At 36.2% G+C, this 16,819-nt stretch overlaps 2 protein-coding genes across 10 annotated transcripts in view; one reads left to right on the forward strand and one right to left on the reverse strand.

Moving 5' to 3' along the window:
• LOC148956525 (uncharacterized) overlaps positions 1–16,819 on the reverse strand; it is a 161,671-nt gene that overhangs the window by 91,041 nt on the left and 53,811 nt on the right. Inside the window, exon 1 of one of the 6 annotated variants that reach the window (XM_089085816.1) lies at positions 4,427–4,542. The exons of the other annotated variants lie outside the window; for them this stretch is intronic. The gene's annotated coding sequence lies outside the window, so the exon portion shown is untranslated. Of the gene's footprint in view, positions 1–4,426; positions 4,543–16,819 lie in introns of those variants that run through there. 6 annotated transcript variants of the gene reach the window in all.
• LOC148956526 (XK-related protein 6-like) overlaps positions 1–16,819 on the forward strand; it is a 34,061-nt gene that overhangs the window by 9,778 nt on the left and 7,464 nt on the right. For all 4 annotated transcript variants that reach the window (XM_089085859.1, XM_089085848.1, XM_089085827.1 and 1 more), the window contains exons 2-5: positions 3,990–4,119; positions 6,514–6,707; positions 8,981–9,204; positions 14,503–14,637. In XM_089085859.1, coding sequence (XP_088941985.1) covers positions 4,005–4,119; positions 6,514–6,707; positions 8,981–9,204; positions 14,503–14,637 — 668 coding nt within the window. In that variant the 5' untranslated portion in view covers positions 3,990–4,004. The remainder of the gene's footprint in view (positions 1–3,989; positions 4,120–6,513; positions 6,708–8,980; positions 9,205–14,502; positions 14,638–16,819) is intronic.

Below are 16,819 nucleotides of genomic sequence, written 5' to 3' on the forward strand. Positions count from 1 at the left end.
AAAGACTGGGACTAAAAAGTACAAGTAATTAGTTCTTATGGACTTGGTCTGGTATCGACTACAGAGGCCACTTGCCAAAATATTCAGGGGAGGTGGCAATGGATATACCGACTGCCTGGTTATTTTTACCTACTGGTTATGGATGATATTGCTATTAAAATTACTTCATTTAAAATTAGTTCCTAGCGAGTAAAATAACTGGGCTTGGCGCCAGTGGTTTACCAACTCAAATTTTTTTACGGATTGGTCCGAAATATAAGAGGCGTCTCTCTTCCACCCATACATGACGCCCCTACCGACAAATATAGTACATGACACCAGTTCACCCTTTGCGATCGAGGCAGAAGGTTTTCTCGTCTGAAGTACCTTTAGGGGGCAAATTTCTTTTTTTTTCCAATAACATGGAGTCAAAGTCTACGTCAGAAGCAAGCAAATTTAAAAGTGACAGAGTTCCTTATTCAAAATCCACTCCATCAACTTCCTATAGTATAAAACCACTCATTTCAATAATAAAAGCGTTTTTCGAAAAAAAATAATATTCGCACTTTTATCTCTCTAAACTCTACTTCGCTACTGTTGAAATTAAATAAAAAAAACAAGTTTTTTTAACTGAAAGTAAGGAACGACGTTAAAACTTAAAACGAACAGAAATTATTCCGTATATGAAGGGGGCTGTCCCCTCCTCAAAGCCTCGCTCTTTACGCTAAAGTTTTTTTATTGTTTAAAAAAATAGAGTTGTGAGAAAATCAAACTTTAGCATGAAGAGCGTGGTGTTGAGGAGGGGACAGCCCCTTCATATACGGAATAATTTCTGTTCGTTTTAAGTTTTAACGTCGTTCCTTACTTTCAGTTAAAAAAACTTGTTTTTTTTATTTAATTTTTGAACGTTTTTGAATTAATGCAGGTTTTGATTTTGGCTCACCGTACATGAATAATTAAAACAAAATTTGCATATTATATTTGGTTAAATGGCTTTCTCGAAACTTGTTTAATTTTATTTACGAACGTTTTTATTAGTAATAAATATACGTAACTTAGAATTAACTTACGTAACGAACTTCTATATTCATAAATTTTTAACACGTATATTAGGGGGTTCGCCGCCTAGTCAATACCCTGCTCTTTAAACTATAGTTCGAATTTTTTTTCCAGTTCTTTAAAAATGACCTCTTAATCATAATCAGTTGATCAGTTGAAAAACTTGTTTTTTTTTTATTTAATTCCTGATCTTTTTCTTTAATAATGCTGGGAAATCCGGCACCCCCTTCATAGCAATGTCCCTTCCCCCATGAAAACTTCCTTCATGGAAAGATCCTTCCATGTAGCCCCCGACCCTCTCCTTCCCCCAACTACCAGAAAAAATCTCCTCTGAAAAAGTCTGTATACTTCCCAATAACCAATACTATATGCTAACATTGAGTAAAGTTCATAACTTTCAGCCCTCCCCCTGGGGACTTTGGGGGATCAAGTCATCCTAAAAGACATTTTTATCATATTTTCGACCATGCTGAACAAAATGGCTATCTCAAAATTTTGATCGGGTGACTTTGGGAAAAAAATGAGCGCGGGAGGGGGCCTAGTTGCCCTCCATTGTTTTGGTCACTTAAAAAGGGCACTAGAATTTTTAATTTTAGTTTCAATGAGCCCTCCCAGGATATTCTAGGAACACTGAGTCGATACGATCACCCCTGGAAAAAAAAAAAACAAAAAAAAACAAACAAACAAAAAAACACGCATCCGTGATCTTTCTTCTGGCAAAAAATGAAAAATTTCACATTTTTGTAGATAGGAGCTTGCAACCTCTACAGTAAGGTTTTCTTATACGCTGAATATGATGGTGTGATTTACATTAAGGTTGTATTACTTTTAGGGGGTCTTTCCCCCTTTTTTCGAAAATAAGCCAAATTTTCTCAGGCACGTAACTTTTGATGGGTAAGATTAAACTTAATGAAACTTATATATTTGAAATCAGAATTAAAATCTGATTCTTTTAATGTATCTATTGGTATCAAAATCCCGTTTTTTAGAGTTTCGGTTACCATTGAGCCGGGTGGCTCCTTACTTACAGTTCGTTACCACGAACTGTTTGAAATACATCTAATATTCTTGCTTTTATCCACTCAATCAAGGTCACCCGCTGGAAGCGCCTATTCTGTAGGACCCAGCTAGTATTCGTGGTGGCATTATGGAGAATCTTGGAAAAGTGCCAAGGGAGCGGCCATGACTATTACCATTACAAGGACGGTGGAACAGTACCAAAGAATATACACCGATTATTCCTATTATAAAGACGGTGCAAAAGTGCCAAGGATAATACACCGACTGAACACATTGTAAGCATTCTACTATCATAAGTATTAGTCAATAAATTACGCATATTAAAAGTTTAGCACAATAAATTTAATCTTACAGAGTCAAAATCCATTCAAAATTGCATGCAACAGAATAGCGCGATACACTGTCTCGCGCTTGGTTCAATCAAAATAGCGCTTGCTTGAACCAAGCTTTCAGAATAGCGCTTGGTTCAACTATGAGGTTGAGCGTTCTGTTCTGGGGTCAGAGGAAGTGGAGGGGGGGATAGGTACTGCAATATTAGTGGTGAAGCTGGCCGAGAAAGCCGGGTGTATATGGCAAACACCTTTGCCCATCCGAAAGCTTGTTTACACTATTACACTATACTACTATCGTCTGGAGCAACTCATGGCCGACTTTTTTTTTATAGTAAAAACCGATCACCTGTACTTAATTGTATTTTTGTTTAATGTGTTGATTGCTTATTATGTATTGTGTAATTTTTTGAATTTGACCAAGTAGCGTCTTTGCTAAATAGTAACTTTCTTCACTAGCTCTCGAAGAAAAATGTGCTATTGAAGACCTAGGGGAGGTACCGCCACCTTTATTTTTTTTTTCATTGGGTGTTCAGTATCCATTATAAAGTTATTTCCCAAAACAAGTTTTCAGACATCCTAAAACATATTTAGGCTTTTGTTTTTTATAAATGTCCTAACACCCCTTTCCCCTGAAAGATATCTCATGTCCCTTAACTCCCCCGATGTGGACCCGTTTTGCGTCCCTCCCCCCAATAAAAATTATGGAGCTTCACTCCTGGAATTACTTACTGCAGATGTTGAGTACCCAAAATTACATTCATACCGATATCGATTTATGCCAGTTCCAGCACGGTAACAAAAAAAAATCCTCTGTTTCTTCTCTAACTATCGGAGATTTTTTTTACGGACCCCGTAGGATGAATGGCCATAGAAAATTGGGGAAGAGTTTGTTCGATAGTGAATCCTGACTTCTGGTGTATTTCAAAGGGTCTAAGTCTAAACCAATCAGTAAATCCTGACAAACAAATAAGACCTTATGTGCCCCACAACCCAAATATGTCATCATTTCGAAATTTTAAGACACATCCATTCCGGCTATAACGGTCGAAAGGTCTAGAATGTGTATCTCGTGGGTAAGGGCTCTAAACTATGCAAACAATTATGCTCTTTGTACAACAGGGTCATTTACATTTTGATAGAAAGGTAGACATGTTATGGCTTGGTTAAATCATAGTTACAAATAACTTTTAAATCTCTATAGACCAGAGCCCCAAGTAAACCCATTGAACCAGGACCCTATAAACTTCTCCCATCCACAATTTTTATTTTTACACAGGCCTATATATAATAGAAAGGTAGACCTGTTACACCTTGTGGGAATCAGATTCCGACAATAATTTTCAATCTGCGTGATTGAAGTATCCCAATTGAAATCTCTGAAACTGTTCCCTCTCCCCCCCCCCCAAAAAAAAAATATAGCCAACATTATAGCATTGACTTAGTAAAAGGGGATGTATATCCCTTGTATTATTTTTTCCAATGGTGATTTTACAGAACTAATGGTCATATGCAACGCTCTAGAGCACTTAACACCTTTCCCTTAAATTTGTGCTCCGAAGAGCCGTTTATCTTCATCTCTTATTGGTTTTATGATTTTAGGATCCAAAACCAGGAATGGCGAGGAATTTAATCACGCCGATGCCATCTGATTCTCTGAATGGTGATCAGGAGTTAAACAGCATTGATGGGATATTTTCGGAAATGAATGGCGGATTGAATTCACAGCTTAGTAAGTTGTAAAAAAGTAACTTGAAATAAATTCCATATTTGTATGTTTGGCATAACAATTATTTTTTTTCTATTAGTTAATAATTACGACCAGCACTATCCTACCCCTCTTAGTCTGTGACCACTAAATGTGACTCCATCTTTTTTCAGTGCCTGAGCTGGTGGCTTCCAAGGTTCAAACATATGAGTCATTCATAGGTCAAAATGTTCAGATTAAAAAAACGAAAGAAAAAAGGAAGCACTTTAAAGATTTAAAACTCTGATTAAAGAATAACTTCTAACTCTAAACCCAGATAAACTATGCATACTTAATGTTGTAACTGCTTTACTTGAATCCATTAATTGAAAATTTCATTTTCAATCTCTACTTTATATATGACTAAAAACTTTTTAGTCAAAAGATGCACACCGAAGTTTGGTACAATATCGCAAAAGATTGACTGACTAAAGGATCAAGACAAGCCCTGCCTTCAATCCTTGGATAAGATCCATGCATGAGTGCGTAAGTGTATCTAACTAATTAAAACCGGAATCTAATTGTATTAACCATGAAAATACAAATTGCATAATCCGTACTAGTGTTTCAAAAAGTACTAAAAGCAACTACTTCGTACTTGCTCCATTAGTATTCTTGAAATTTTAAATTTCTCTGTAGATGTACCATAGAAGTAAAAATTAATGAAAGATTAAATTTATCAGACTTTTGGAACAGGGAGCAGAAATAAGGTTCTGAGCCTTTGGTGAAATTCGTTCTTCTTCGAGGGCTTAGACAAGAAATATGCAACAAATACAATGTGCATTTGTTAATATTGCTTCAATTCCGCGTATAATACATATTACTATGTTAGGTTGTCTTTGAGCTTGACGCACCAACACATTATGAAGTAAATGAATCTAAGCTGTATTTATAAAAGACACTAAAAGATTTTCTTTTGCAATTTTGTATTCGTTTCGAAGAATAGGCATCATGTTCACCATTTACTTCTGGGTACAACCCGTATATGAGATTCCCCCTTTGTTCTTTGAAGATTTTTGACTTAACTGCATTAATTTCCCATTCTGTTGTTTAACCAAGATGGTTAAGCATCATTTTGAAAGGGCTATAGTACAGGAAAGTTAAAAAGACTTGGCTATTGTTTTTCACCTAGGCACTGCCAAGCAGGAGCTTTAGATAAGTAAGTAGGCTCAGAGTCCCTACTCCAATCAAGTCACTGTCACAAGATTCAATCAATATTGACTTGGCTCTGAAAACTTAATTCGTAGGATGAAAAAAAGGTTAACCTGGCCTGAATATGAACTTTTCTCTTGTTTTTACCCCTCCCCCTCTCTCTGTGGGAAAATAATGGGATAGATCAACCACTTGATTATTGCTAAAATAACCCAGTTCTCCACTTTTTGCATTAGAGTTAGCACTTCAATATCTGGGGAAAATTATAAAGCCGCAAATGTTTCCCCAACGCGTTCAGAATATGAATATGTCATGACGTCACAGGCAATATTTCCTGTTTACTTTTGTTAATTTGTAACCAGAATTAAATTGGCAAAGAATCCACAACCGTTCCTTTCTTTGTCTTGTTTTTAAAATCCGAGTTTTGAACCTTAGCTCCTACATGGAATACCAAATGGGTTTTAGAATTATTGTCCTTATTTTGGAAGTCAAACTAACCTAATTTCAAGAGAAATAATCAATAATCGTGGAACGTTACACGCACGTGCCCATAAGGGGCACTAAAGGGCGACCCTTGGGGGGGGGAAGGGTGTGTCAGGGGATTTTACTTCAGGTATGGCGGGTCAAAACACGGAAAAAAACTAATGTTTTGTAGTATTTTTCTATATTCCTTTGGGGGAAGAGGTTCTTTGAACTAAACATAAAGGGAAATTCCCCTGGGCCAACCCTTCACTATGTTCAGATATCTATGTGAAATTAATTGTCTTTAGGGGTTGGACTATCCAACTCTACACAAGTATTGTACCCTATAAAGGTTTTCACAAGAACTTTCTCAAAATGACATTTTTGATGCATTTTTAAAGTTTTTTGTAAACCCCTCCCCCGAAAAAAATTATTTTGTAAACAATTGTTTTGTGAAGAAATTTTTTTGTGAAGTTAGGCCTTAAAAGATTCTTGACATGTAGAGCGTTAAAATGGCAAGATTACTAAGCTACAAAATCGAGCTTGAGCTGACAATAAATAGCTGGAGAAATATAAGCTCCTCCAACTCCCCCTTTCTCTCCCTTTGTATCCCCACCTCCTCTCTCTACCTCTTATTCTATTCATATCCACTCCCTGCGGAAGTAGTAACCAGAAAGATAGATTAAGTTATTTTCTGTGCAAAATACAGCTGTATGCAGGCTATAGTCACGAGATAATTTTATGTTCTATCACATTTATTTCTAGGAAAAGAATGTCCGATGCGGAACAGCCCTCAGTTTATAAGAAAGCAGATGCAAAGGCTAAACCCACAACAATGGGGAAGTTTTCAGAATCTCAGTTGGACCACCCCAGATCCACCGCCATTCCTAAAGGAGATCAAAGCAGTGCCAAAGCAAGTGGGGAGGGACATACAAAGAGTAGGGAGAAACATTAATAAAGTATGATCCATTTTTTATTTCTAATCAGTAAAAAGCTGACACAACCTGTCAGCACTTTGACTTTTCACTGAAGCCTAACGTGCCCGTTAAAGAATTAATTAAAATAGAAACAATTCCCCAAAAGATGTTTTCCAAAGAAAAGTAAAAAGTTACAACGAACCAAAGACGATCAGAAATAGCATCATATAAAAAATCAAGCTTAAAACGAGCAGAAATCATTATTAATAAATAAATGAGACCCAAAAAGAACATAGATTACATTGAATGATGACCTAAAACGAACAGAAATTACTGCAGAAAAAAGCTGGGATAGCGGTTCTTTTGTCTTCTAAAAGCCAGAGCGTCGTGCGCTTTACTGAAAACAATTTTTATTTTGAACAGAGTTTTTTTTTCACCTAGGGGCAAATCTAGAGCAAAATCTTTGGGGGAGGAGGAAATGTGACAAACGCGCCAATTATCGAAATCTTGGGGAGGGGGCAATGTAACAAAAGTGCCAATAATTGACAAAATTGACAAATTCATTCTAAAAAAAGAGTGAGAAAAAACAGGGATAGGGAGCCAGAAAAATTTTGCCCCCCCCCCTCTCGTACCCATTGAATCCGCCAGTATTTTCACAATAACATAAAACAAAGAACAAAAAAAAATCACCACAATAACCAAGATCAAAGTCAACGCACTAGATTTTCCTTTAGTAAAGAGGCTTCAATGTATTCTTATTATTTTTTTTTCGCAGACCACTTCATACGGAAGGAGTGTTGGTATAAAATTTGGAGGGGGCTCGTTTGATTGGAAATTTAAAGTTCTAGTACCATATTTAAGAGTAACAAATGATCGGAATGCATCCTGCAACCCTTCCACTCTCTTTTCCACCAAAGGCATCTGATAAAAATTTTGAGATAGCTATTTTGTTCAAAATAATCTTGAGGTGAAACAACTATGCCTAAGGGGCTTGTATACCCCCCCCCCCCCAGCTCGTTTGGATAGGGCTCGAATTTACGTAAATTGCTCCTTGTTTGCACATAAAGTATGTAAGGGTTGTAAATTATGCCGTTTACCCGTTGTTTGCATATAGGATTTATCATTGGGAAGAGGGGGATTTTTGATCCTAAGTGGGTTGGAATATGCTAAAAGCATTAAGTTCAAACTTCGGGGAATGTTGAACCAAATCAAAAGAAACTATGAGCGTTCACTTTATCAAAAAGGCGTACCTGAATTATCTCAGGAACATCTTAGGTTATTATTTTTAAACGATATGGTCAAGTATTATATTATAGAGAAAAAAATAGTCTCAATTTTGTGTGTTACTTCTATATCACATAAGATAGTTCGAATATTTCAGTTTCTTAATTTTAAGGCTTTATATGGATGTTGAATATTATTTAATTATCTGTTATACAGCATTTTAAGACTTATATTTTTGAATTGATTATATTTTCCATTTCTGTCTAACATAGAGCTCAAAGTTTCTAGCGCAGTAGATGGTACTTTTTCCTCTTTTAATGGATCTGATTGGTCAATTTAGTTTCAGTTTTTTCAATGAGTTTAAGAATGAGAAACACTATCTCTAAACGTTGCTAAATAATGAAATCTTTTTCTTGATATTTGACCTTCACACAGTCCAATTAAAAGTACCTGCATATTGAGAAGGAAAACAATACTAGTGAAAGCTAATTGGGGTTATTCTATATCGATATGTACATTGAACATAATTAAGAGGAATAAATTTTTATCGACAGGAAGACAGAACATTCTCAAAAATCCAAGCTTTGAATACAGGCTCGTACGCAGTACGATCAACTATCAATGGGAGGGCTGTGACCCGCTGCAACTCAATCTCAAGATTTGTAACGTTCCTGCAATTATTTACACTTTACCTCTAACTTGAATTTTTTTGTCTGGTCTCCCTCCCGCCAAGACAAGCTCCTGGTATGTGCTTGCTTGAACACCTGACCTTCTGCCGTTCATCAACAATTTTAAAAATAGTTATCTTTGCGCAAGCTGACAGGAAGTGGTTGCAAACAATCGTTGGTAAAATTGCCAAAGAAATCGAAACGTTGTTGGAGATAATTTTTAACTGGTTTTGAGTGCGAAACTCCAAAAATTGGAAAAAGTAAAGCTTGCCAATTTTCTCATTCAAGAAATAACTATGGACGAGTCCTGTGTTTCATGGTCTTTTGTCCGAACCAACAACTAGCCGCCTGAGCACTTGCTTAGGCGGCTAGCTCAGGCTTCAAAACACATGATCAAAACTGTGATCAGTATTTTAATTTCAGTTCGTCGACAAAGGAGATATTTATTTACGGTCACCACTACCAATGCCTGAATACACAAACTTCCGTTTATTATTCACAGTACTGGATATTTTCACTTATATTTTTGATCTCGCTTCGGACATTGCTGTTGCTTATGTATTGTATACTGAGGATGATACTATCTGGTGGTTTTGGCTCACGGTAATCCTGATAGTGGTGCCCCACGTTGTCATTAATAGTCACAGGTAATACATTAACTGTATTGAACTCTTAAAACGGTGTTAAAACTTAAGAGGCGTGTAAAAAGGGAAATGCTCAATGAAGACACAGAACAAATTTGGTCGTTTTGATTCGTGATGCCAGAGGCAGATCCTAATTTTTCTGTGCGTGACTTCGATTGATTTCCAACTTCCTGGCCACGTACGATAGGCGAAACGGAACTAAGAGGCCACAATTATTTGAAAAAAAAAATGAGTTGTATTGATTTATGGCACCTCAAACTTTGCCAGAAATTGAAAAGATAAGTTCAGCCTATGTAGACTGGACTAAGGGGTCTCAGTGGGCACACAAAAAAAATTAAAAAGAAAGATTTTGCTGTTTCGATTTCCGACGCAAGAATCAGATTTTTTCACACATCGGCTTGAAACTTGTAAACTTCAATGAAGACAAACATTTTGGAAACAAATTTAGTTCCATTGATCCGGGACCTCCGAAACTTTTTTTTAAAACAGTAAGACGCAACTCTTTTTTGAAAATATCCTAGGCATGTGTTTATTGAATGGAATTCACGAAAATGAGGGGGAGATGTTACTTTTCTAAATCTAGGGAGGGGAGAAGACAAAATCTATGACGCGACTAATTTAACACACTAAACAGTCACAACAAAACAAACATGAAGAGGGTATTTTAATAAAATGATGAATCAAGAGAAGCATGTATTCAAGATTGTCCACAGAGCGCATCAGTATGACTTTACTGACCTGCAGAGGGTAACAAGCACATTGCTGTGGCGTAACCGCTTTTGTTATTTAAAAAGACCTTTAATTTCCGCTCGAACGAGCATTATTCAGATAACTCTACGACCACTGGTTCGATACGATCATTTTTTGGGAGAAAAGAAAAAGATAATACCATTAGCACATGTGATCTTACTTTGGAAAAAATATGAAATTAAAAATTTTTATTGATATCTATTTGAAATCTCGGTTATAGGGTTCTCAGCCACGTTGAATTTCATGTTAAGTTTCAACAACATCGCATACGTTTTTTGGCGGTCTTGGATCCCGTTTTCTAAAAGCCAACACATTTGTTTTCTGCTAAAAACCTTCAATGGGTGATTTATAATTAATGACTTGTAGGCTATTTATTTAGAATCAGCATGAAGGTTTAATGTTAATAACATCCTATGGATAATTTTAAAGTGATGAATTTTACGTATTTAAAATCAACATGAAAAACAGATTCTTTTGTTATGTATGTTGTACTTGAATTTGCTATTTTTAGAGTTACAGTTTCAATAAAAAAAGGATCGCTTACTTACGGTTCGTGTAACGAGCTGTCTGATCTACCTATAAATTAATGAAACCGCAAAAGAATCAACTTCGTCAAACAAAGCTTTAAAATAATTGTCGGTAATAAACGTTTGTGAATTGCATATATCTTTAACGGGGTATGTGCCAACGCGCAGGATTAGAGCGCCTGTAATTGAGAGGCTGCGTTTACAGCTGTATGATAGTTCTAAATCGATTGGCTGTCTCAGAATTTTCACTCGACAACGTTTTTCTCTCTTCGGGCTAATATTGTTGTTTTCAACTCAAAAACGGTATAAATTGCCCCTTTGCTGGAGTGCAATCTCTATTTTAACATATAAGGATAGTAGACCAGAGATCACCAAACCGCCGATCGAAAGCTAATGGTTGCTCACAGGGAACTTTTTGGTAGCTCTCGGGGAAATTCAGACACAGTGCCTGGGATGACTTATCTGATTTGCACAACTCATCTCAACCTATTATTTACGAAAAAAAAGAGAGAAGAACTAGCGACCCACGAATCTGCCATTCAATATGTGTCTGTTCATTTAGGAGTGATATTATTCTATTTATCTTGTGTTTTCGGTATACTGCAAAAAAGCACCCGTTTTTTGCAGCTATTAAAACTTTTGCAGTGCTGGATTACAATTAGCAGCATAATCGAATCCTGTCGGCAGAGCTTCCTATGTTTGCATAATGACTTTAATTTGAACGCTATGAATACCGTATGTATTGCGCTATCGAGAAGCCTAAACAATAGGAACATGCAATACAGTTTTTTTTTATAAAGTGACGAAATGTGAATTTAAGCTTTAATTTAAGTAGGGATTGTTAAAACATATCTCTTGCAGAAATATCCACTTTCGTATTTTCTGCTTTTGAAAAGCCTAAAGACTCTGAAAACATTCCTGCACCAAAGTTGGTGAGCTTGGCTACCGATGGAGCTTTTCTTGTACACATACCCGAAAAGCTTTGCTCGCTTGAAGCAGGCTCTTGGCAAGATAGGACCTTCACAGTCTCCTTTTAACAACAAAGAATGAATTATAGTTCTTTCAGACTTGAATTTCAATCCAATTAACGCTTTCAAGACTTCAAAAACATTTTGACTGCAGCACAGTTCGTCCCAATTTTGTAGACATGGATTCTAAAGAGTTCTCTAGCCTACTCGTGACTTGTAACGTTTTGAAGAAGACAACGCAGAAGAGGCGATGGAACTAAGGTTTATGAGCTGTAAGGTCGCTCATTTGCTTAAAATTTTGGTAACCACTGCACTAGATTACCCGATTTCTATTCGGATGAGCCCTCTTCCAGTATTACATTAGCATTGATTTGACACAAACCGTAACGCACCATACTGATCATTAAAAAAATTGCTACATTTTGTATTCTTGTGGATAGGAGATTGAAACAAGTTTCAATCTGATACTGACAACTGCGTTTATTAGTAAACAAAGTTATAACTCTTTACAATTCACAACTACTGCACTAATGCAAAACATACGTTTTGCTGTCGTGCAGTAGAAAAGATTAAGCATTTTTTAAACACACCAACATAAAAAATAACTAAAAAATAATAATACGCCAAACTCCTTCACATCATCACTTCCAAAATAAACAAATTCCTCCCAACAGCCCTACTCTTACAATCGGCCCGATCTTTTATTCACCCATTACTCCTCACCACCCCAAACCAACCATTAGTCCCTACCACCCCCCCCCCCCCCCAACCAGCCGTCCCTCCCTCCACAACTATGTTCTGAAGATCTGGATTCTTTTGTAATTGCTGTAAAAATTACTGTTCCAGATCAGACAGCCATATGATATATATGGGTAAACAGTTGAGTGATCAATCATTTGTAGAATCCACTTTGGCAAAAATGCTTCAGTCTACACAGCGTTTCACCTCCTCAGACAGATTGTTGCAGAAATAACATTACTATGATGCTACCAGGAAAGATTTGAATCTATGAAAAATCCTATATACTGCACGATCTGAACTTGCTGAACAGTCTTCCCAGATAGCATAACTTGACAACTAGCATCAACTGGTATGCCTACTCTGCAGAAAGTCATTAAAAAAGTCTTATTAACGTTGACATACAGTAAGCTAAGGTTATTAAAATCTTACAGCCTCCTTAACGCATCATTAGCTTTCAACACCAACTCTTCGATCGATTTAGAACACACTGTCAAGGTTTTATCATCAGCAAAAGTTGTAACACTGACGTCTTGAAGATAAAAGCGCACAGCATCGACGTACACAAGATAAAGCAAAGGGCCTGAAACTGATCCTTTCGCTGCTCCACATTTTAGTCAATAAGAAGACGAGGTCACATCATTGAATACTACACACAGGGATCTTCCAAGCGGACAACTTTCGAACCACTGTAATGATATGCCATCCCAGACACTTAAGTGGGTCAAGCAAAATCTTGAAATCTACAATATCGAATGCCTTCATTACATCAATGAATATTGACATGGGCAAGCACCCGTTATCCAACGCATCACTAACCCATTCCACTAAATGCTGCAAGGCATGAGTCGTGGAGTGTCCCTTTCAGAAACCAAATTGGGTTTCTCTTAATAATTTATTGACCCGGAGAAAATCATATAGGCGTTTATGATCTACTTTTTCAAAATATTTCTGATAAAAAAGGTAAAATTGATATCGGTCGTCAGTTTTTAATATCTCTTTCGCATCCACCCTTATGGAGGACTATGACTTTTGCGACTTTAAGTTGTTCAGGGAACTTATCCTTTTCTAGATAAATCTTAATAATAAAAACAGACAGGGTAGTATGTAACCTAAAATCCGTTTAAGTCCTCGAAGAGATAAACCATCCATTCTGGGTGAATTAGAATTCAGCGTCTTCACAATTTTACTCACTTTATCACTGGTACATAAATTAAAATTCATTCATAGTAATTCACCTCTAATGACAAGTCTTACTACACTGCATTTCTTGATACTTGTCACAAACACTAGCTTGCACTTCAGGGCCAACATTCGAGAAGAATGCACCAAGTCTATTTACAATTACACTTTTATCATCACGGTCGCAACCGCTAAAGCACACTTCTTCATTAATCTCATCCCCTTTGTCACTAACAAGATTATATATTGTCCTCTGCGTTTCTGTTCTTTTGCTATCCTCCAACGTACGATTATAAGAATCAGAAGTTGCATTTCTTCGAAGTTTATTCACTAAATTACTCTGTGTTTAAATAGAACAAATGATTCATTGCTACGATCATCCAAATATCTCTCATTTAGCCTGTTTCTCAATTTTATTGCGTCAATTATTTTCATCGAGAACCCTGGCTTTCGTGGAAAAAGTTTTTTGGATTTTATAGCCTTTAGAGCGCATGATCTTTCATAGACAGGCAACACAGCTGATATTAAGTTATCTAATATCCTTGAAGGGCATTATTTTTCTGTAGGAACTGGATTCCAAACAGTAATACTAATCCCTTCTGCAAATTTTTGGATATTTTCTTTTTTCATCAGTCTAGTTACGGCCCTCTTTTTTCGCAGCCTTTTTCACAGGGTGATTAATAGTAGCTATTAACGGAAGATGGTCTGATCCAGGGCAAACAATCACATGCTTCAAAGCTTCAGCGAAGATCACTCAATCTAACAAAAACACTGTCTATCAATGTTTCACTTTGTGAAGTTATTCTCGTTGGTACGCCCACGAGGGCATACAAACCACTCGAAACAACAAAATTAACAAAATCCATGTTCATTCCAGACAGATCAAGAAAACCAAACTTGAAATTACCCATCACAATATGAAAATGCGAATTACTTCCGATAGGAAACTTTAAACTTAACGAGCTCTACATATTTGGAACAATCACAAAAGACATAGTCTTTTGATGTAAATATTGTTATCAAAAATCTGTCTTAGGGTTTGGGTTATTGTTGACATGGGTCAGTGTTTACTTACAATTCGTTACCACAAGAGTTTAATATGTCACTTTGCTTTACTCAATTTCTTTATTCCATAGTCTATACTGGTATTGGCTCAGTGATCACAAATGTGGAAAAGAAGGTAGTATCTTCCAAAAACGATCACAAATTTCTATTTGCTGGAAGACCTTCCGAATCCTCCTGCATTTTCTTCAAATTGGATTTATCTGCAGGTATGTAGTCTCCTTTCTGTTTCTTTTATCATCTTTTCCAATTATTTTTTAGCCTAACATAATAACCGCCTTGTTAGTCTTGAGAAATTCCTTCAGGGTATTATTTATGTACTATTATGTTTCCTAAAATGTTGTGCTTTGATTACCAATAAAATTGTCTGTCACTTCAACATTGCTATTTCGAATAGACTTTCAATCTCGTATGGATCAGTGAGATGATCAAACTTTCACCATTTTAATATTATTTTTTTTTTTTGTAAAACTTTCAAACGAACTTCAGATAAATGGAAAGGAGGTGACAAGGTGTATTCAGAAAATCTCGAATGAAGCGGTAAAAAAAAATTGTACTTGGGCATTTTACTGTTAGTCTGACAGATTTGTCAAAACGAATCACAAAACAAATACGTTTGGATCAGGCAGAACAATCATAGCCGAATCCTGGAGTATTTCGCACTACTCACTTAAAGTTTAGTAATATATTCATATTCATTGTCGAAGCAGTAACCATTGTCTCCAAGATTTATCCGGATTTGCAAGATTTTAAGACTTTCGATGGATTCTTTCATGATTTTTGAGTATCTACAAAATCTGAAGATTTTGAATTTTATTAGGACGTTTTTCTGAATTTATTGCAGACTTTAGCAAGAATTCAAGATAGAGGGATAAATAACCACAGTAGAAAACTAATCAGTTGATATTCGTTGTCTCTGATCTAAGCCTCTGCTCATGACATCTTCTGATGTTTGAGCTACTAAACACCGCCAAAACTTGAATTTTAAACCGTGTTTTATCACGTTTCGCTCATTTTAATATAGTTTGAAGAGAAATAAGTTAACAGTAATAATATATATCATTACTTGTCCTAATTTTCTGTTGAACTAGATTTAGGCTACAGCTACGTGCGCATTAAACCTTAATCAAGATTGCAAAACGATTATTATTTAAACATTGACCAATAATTTTTATCTAAAAGGGTTTGAACACCTTGTTTTCGCTTTCCCACAATAATATCATAAAATCATACCCGTCATTTTGCGTTGGTATTGGCGATATAAACATGAAAGCGTTGCGAGACCGAAATTAAAATAAGTCCTAGTAAGAACTGGTTGACTTGTTCAAAGAAATTCTATTGATTTCTTTTCAGTGGCAACCCTAATAGTGACAATCCCCTCAATTAGTAGAACAATTTTCAGCAGTAATTTTGAAGAAAAGTATTTTTGAAGGAAACTTGTTAAATTATGATTTTCCACAATCTTTGGTTTTGTAGTGGGTCTTTTGTATTAGGAAACATAAGAGTGATATTCGTGAGATGGCTAGCGAAGCCAGCTTTGCTTTCTATTGATACTCGCGACCAGTGGAAAGTTGCAAGACCGGCGTTTTCGAGATGAATGAGAATTATCAGGACATGGAAAGTGGATCCAGGTCATTATTGCAAAGTCTTTGTCAAGCGGTTTAATATCAATTTAAATTACCACACTATGGCTTCCAAACCATCTATGAATTCCACTGCTTCCATTAATAGGTTTATAAGATGAACAACATTTGATTCTACCTTGCAGAATCATAACCAAGACGCAATAACTAATGTTACTTTACTGAGATAAGCTGATTAGGACAATGTGAGCAGTCCAATGTCACCCGTCAACAGCTACGAGCCTAATAAATTTGCCTGATTTTCCAAAAACGTGGCATTCAGCACATCAGAGAACCCTACTGTAGTGGTTTTACGCTCCTATCTGTAAAAATGAAGATTTTAATTTTTCTTTTTTAGGAAGAAAATCACGGACGCGTATTTGTTTTTGTTTTTTTTCCAGGGGTCATCGTGTCGAACCAATTATCCTAAAAGATCGGTAGGGGGCTTATTTGAACGGAAATTAATAGCTCTGGTGCCCTTTTTAAGTGAACAAAAAGATTGTGCCACGGACAAGTGGCGTTTTCTGTCATTTTGTGGCACCAAGCTACGGTTTTTTCCCAAAGAGGACCAAGTTGCAATCGACTGAAAATTCCGAGACAAACATTACTTGAAAAGTATCATATAATTATATATTGAGCTTCCCAGTTGTAGAGGAAGTAATGCCACAAAGTGGTTGCATTCGTTCCTGAAAAGTGACGTAGTCCATACAATACAAACGGTTAATATGGATATTTATCTTAATGCTTGATTAAACTAAGTTAATTCACT

Source organism: Artemia sp. Qi Xiang Cuo, chromosome 1, assembly GCF_049724085.1.
Source record: "Artemia sp. Qi Xiang Cuo chromosome 1, ASM4972408v1, whole genome shotgun sequence".
NCBI classification, from domain to species: Eukaryota; Metazoa; Arthropoda; class Branchiopoda; order Anostraca; family Artemiidae; genus Artemia; species Artemia sp. Qi Xiang Cuo.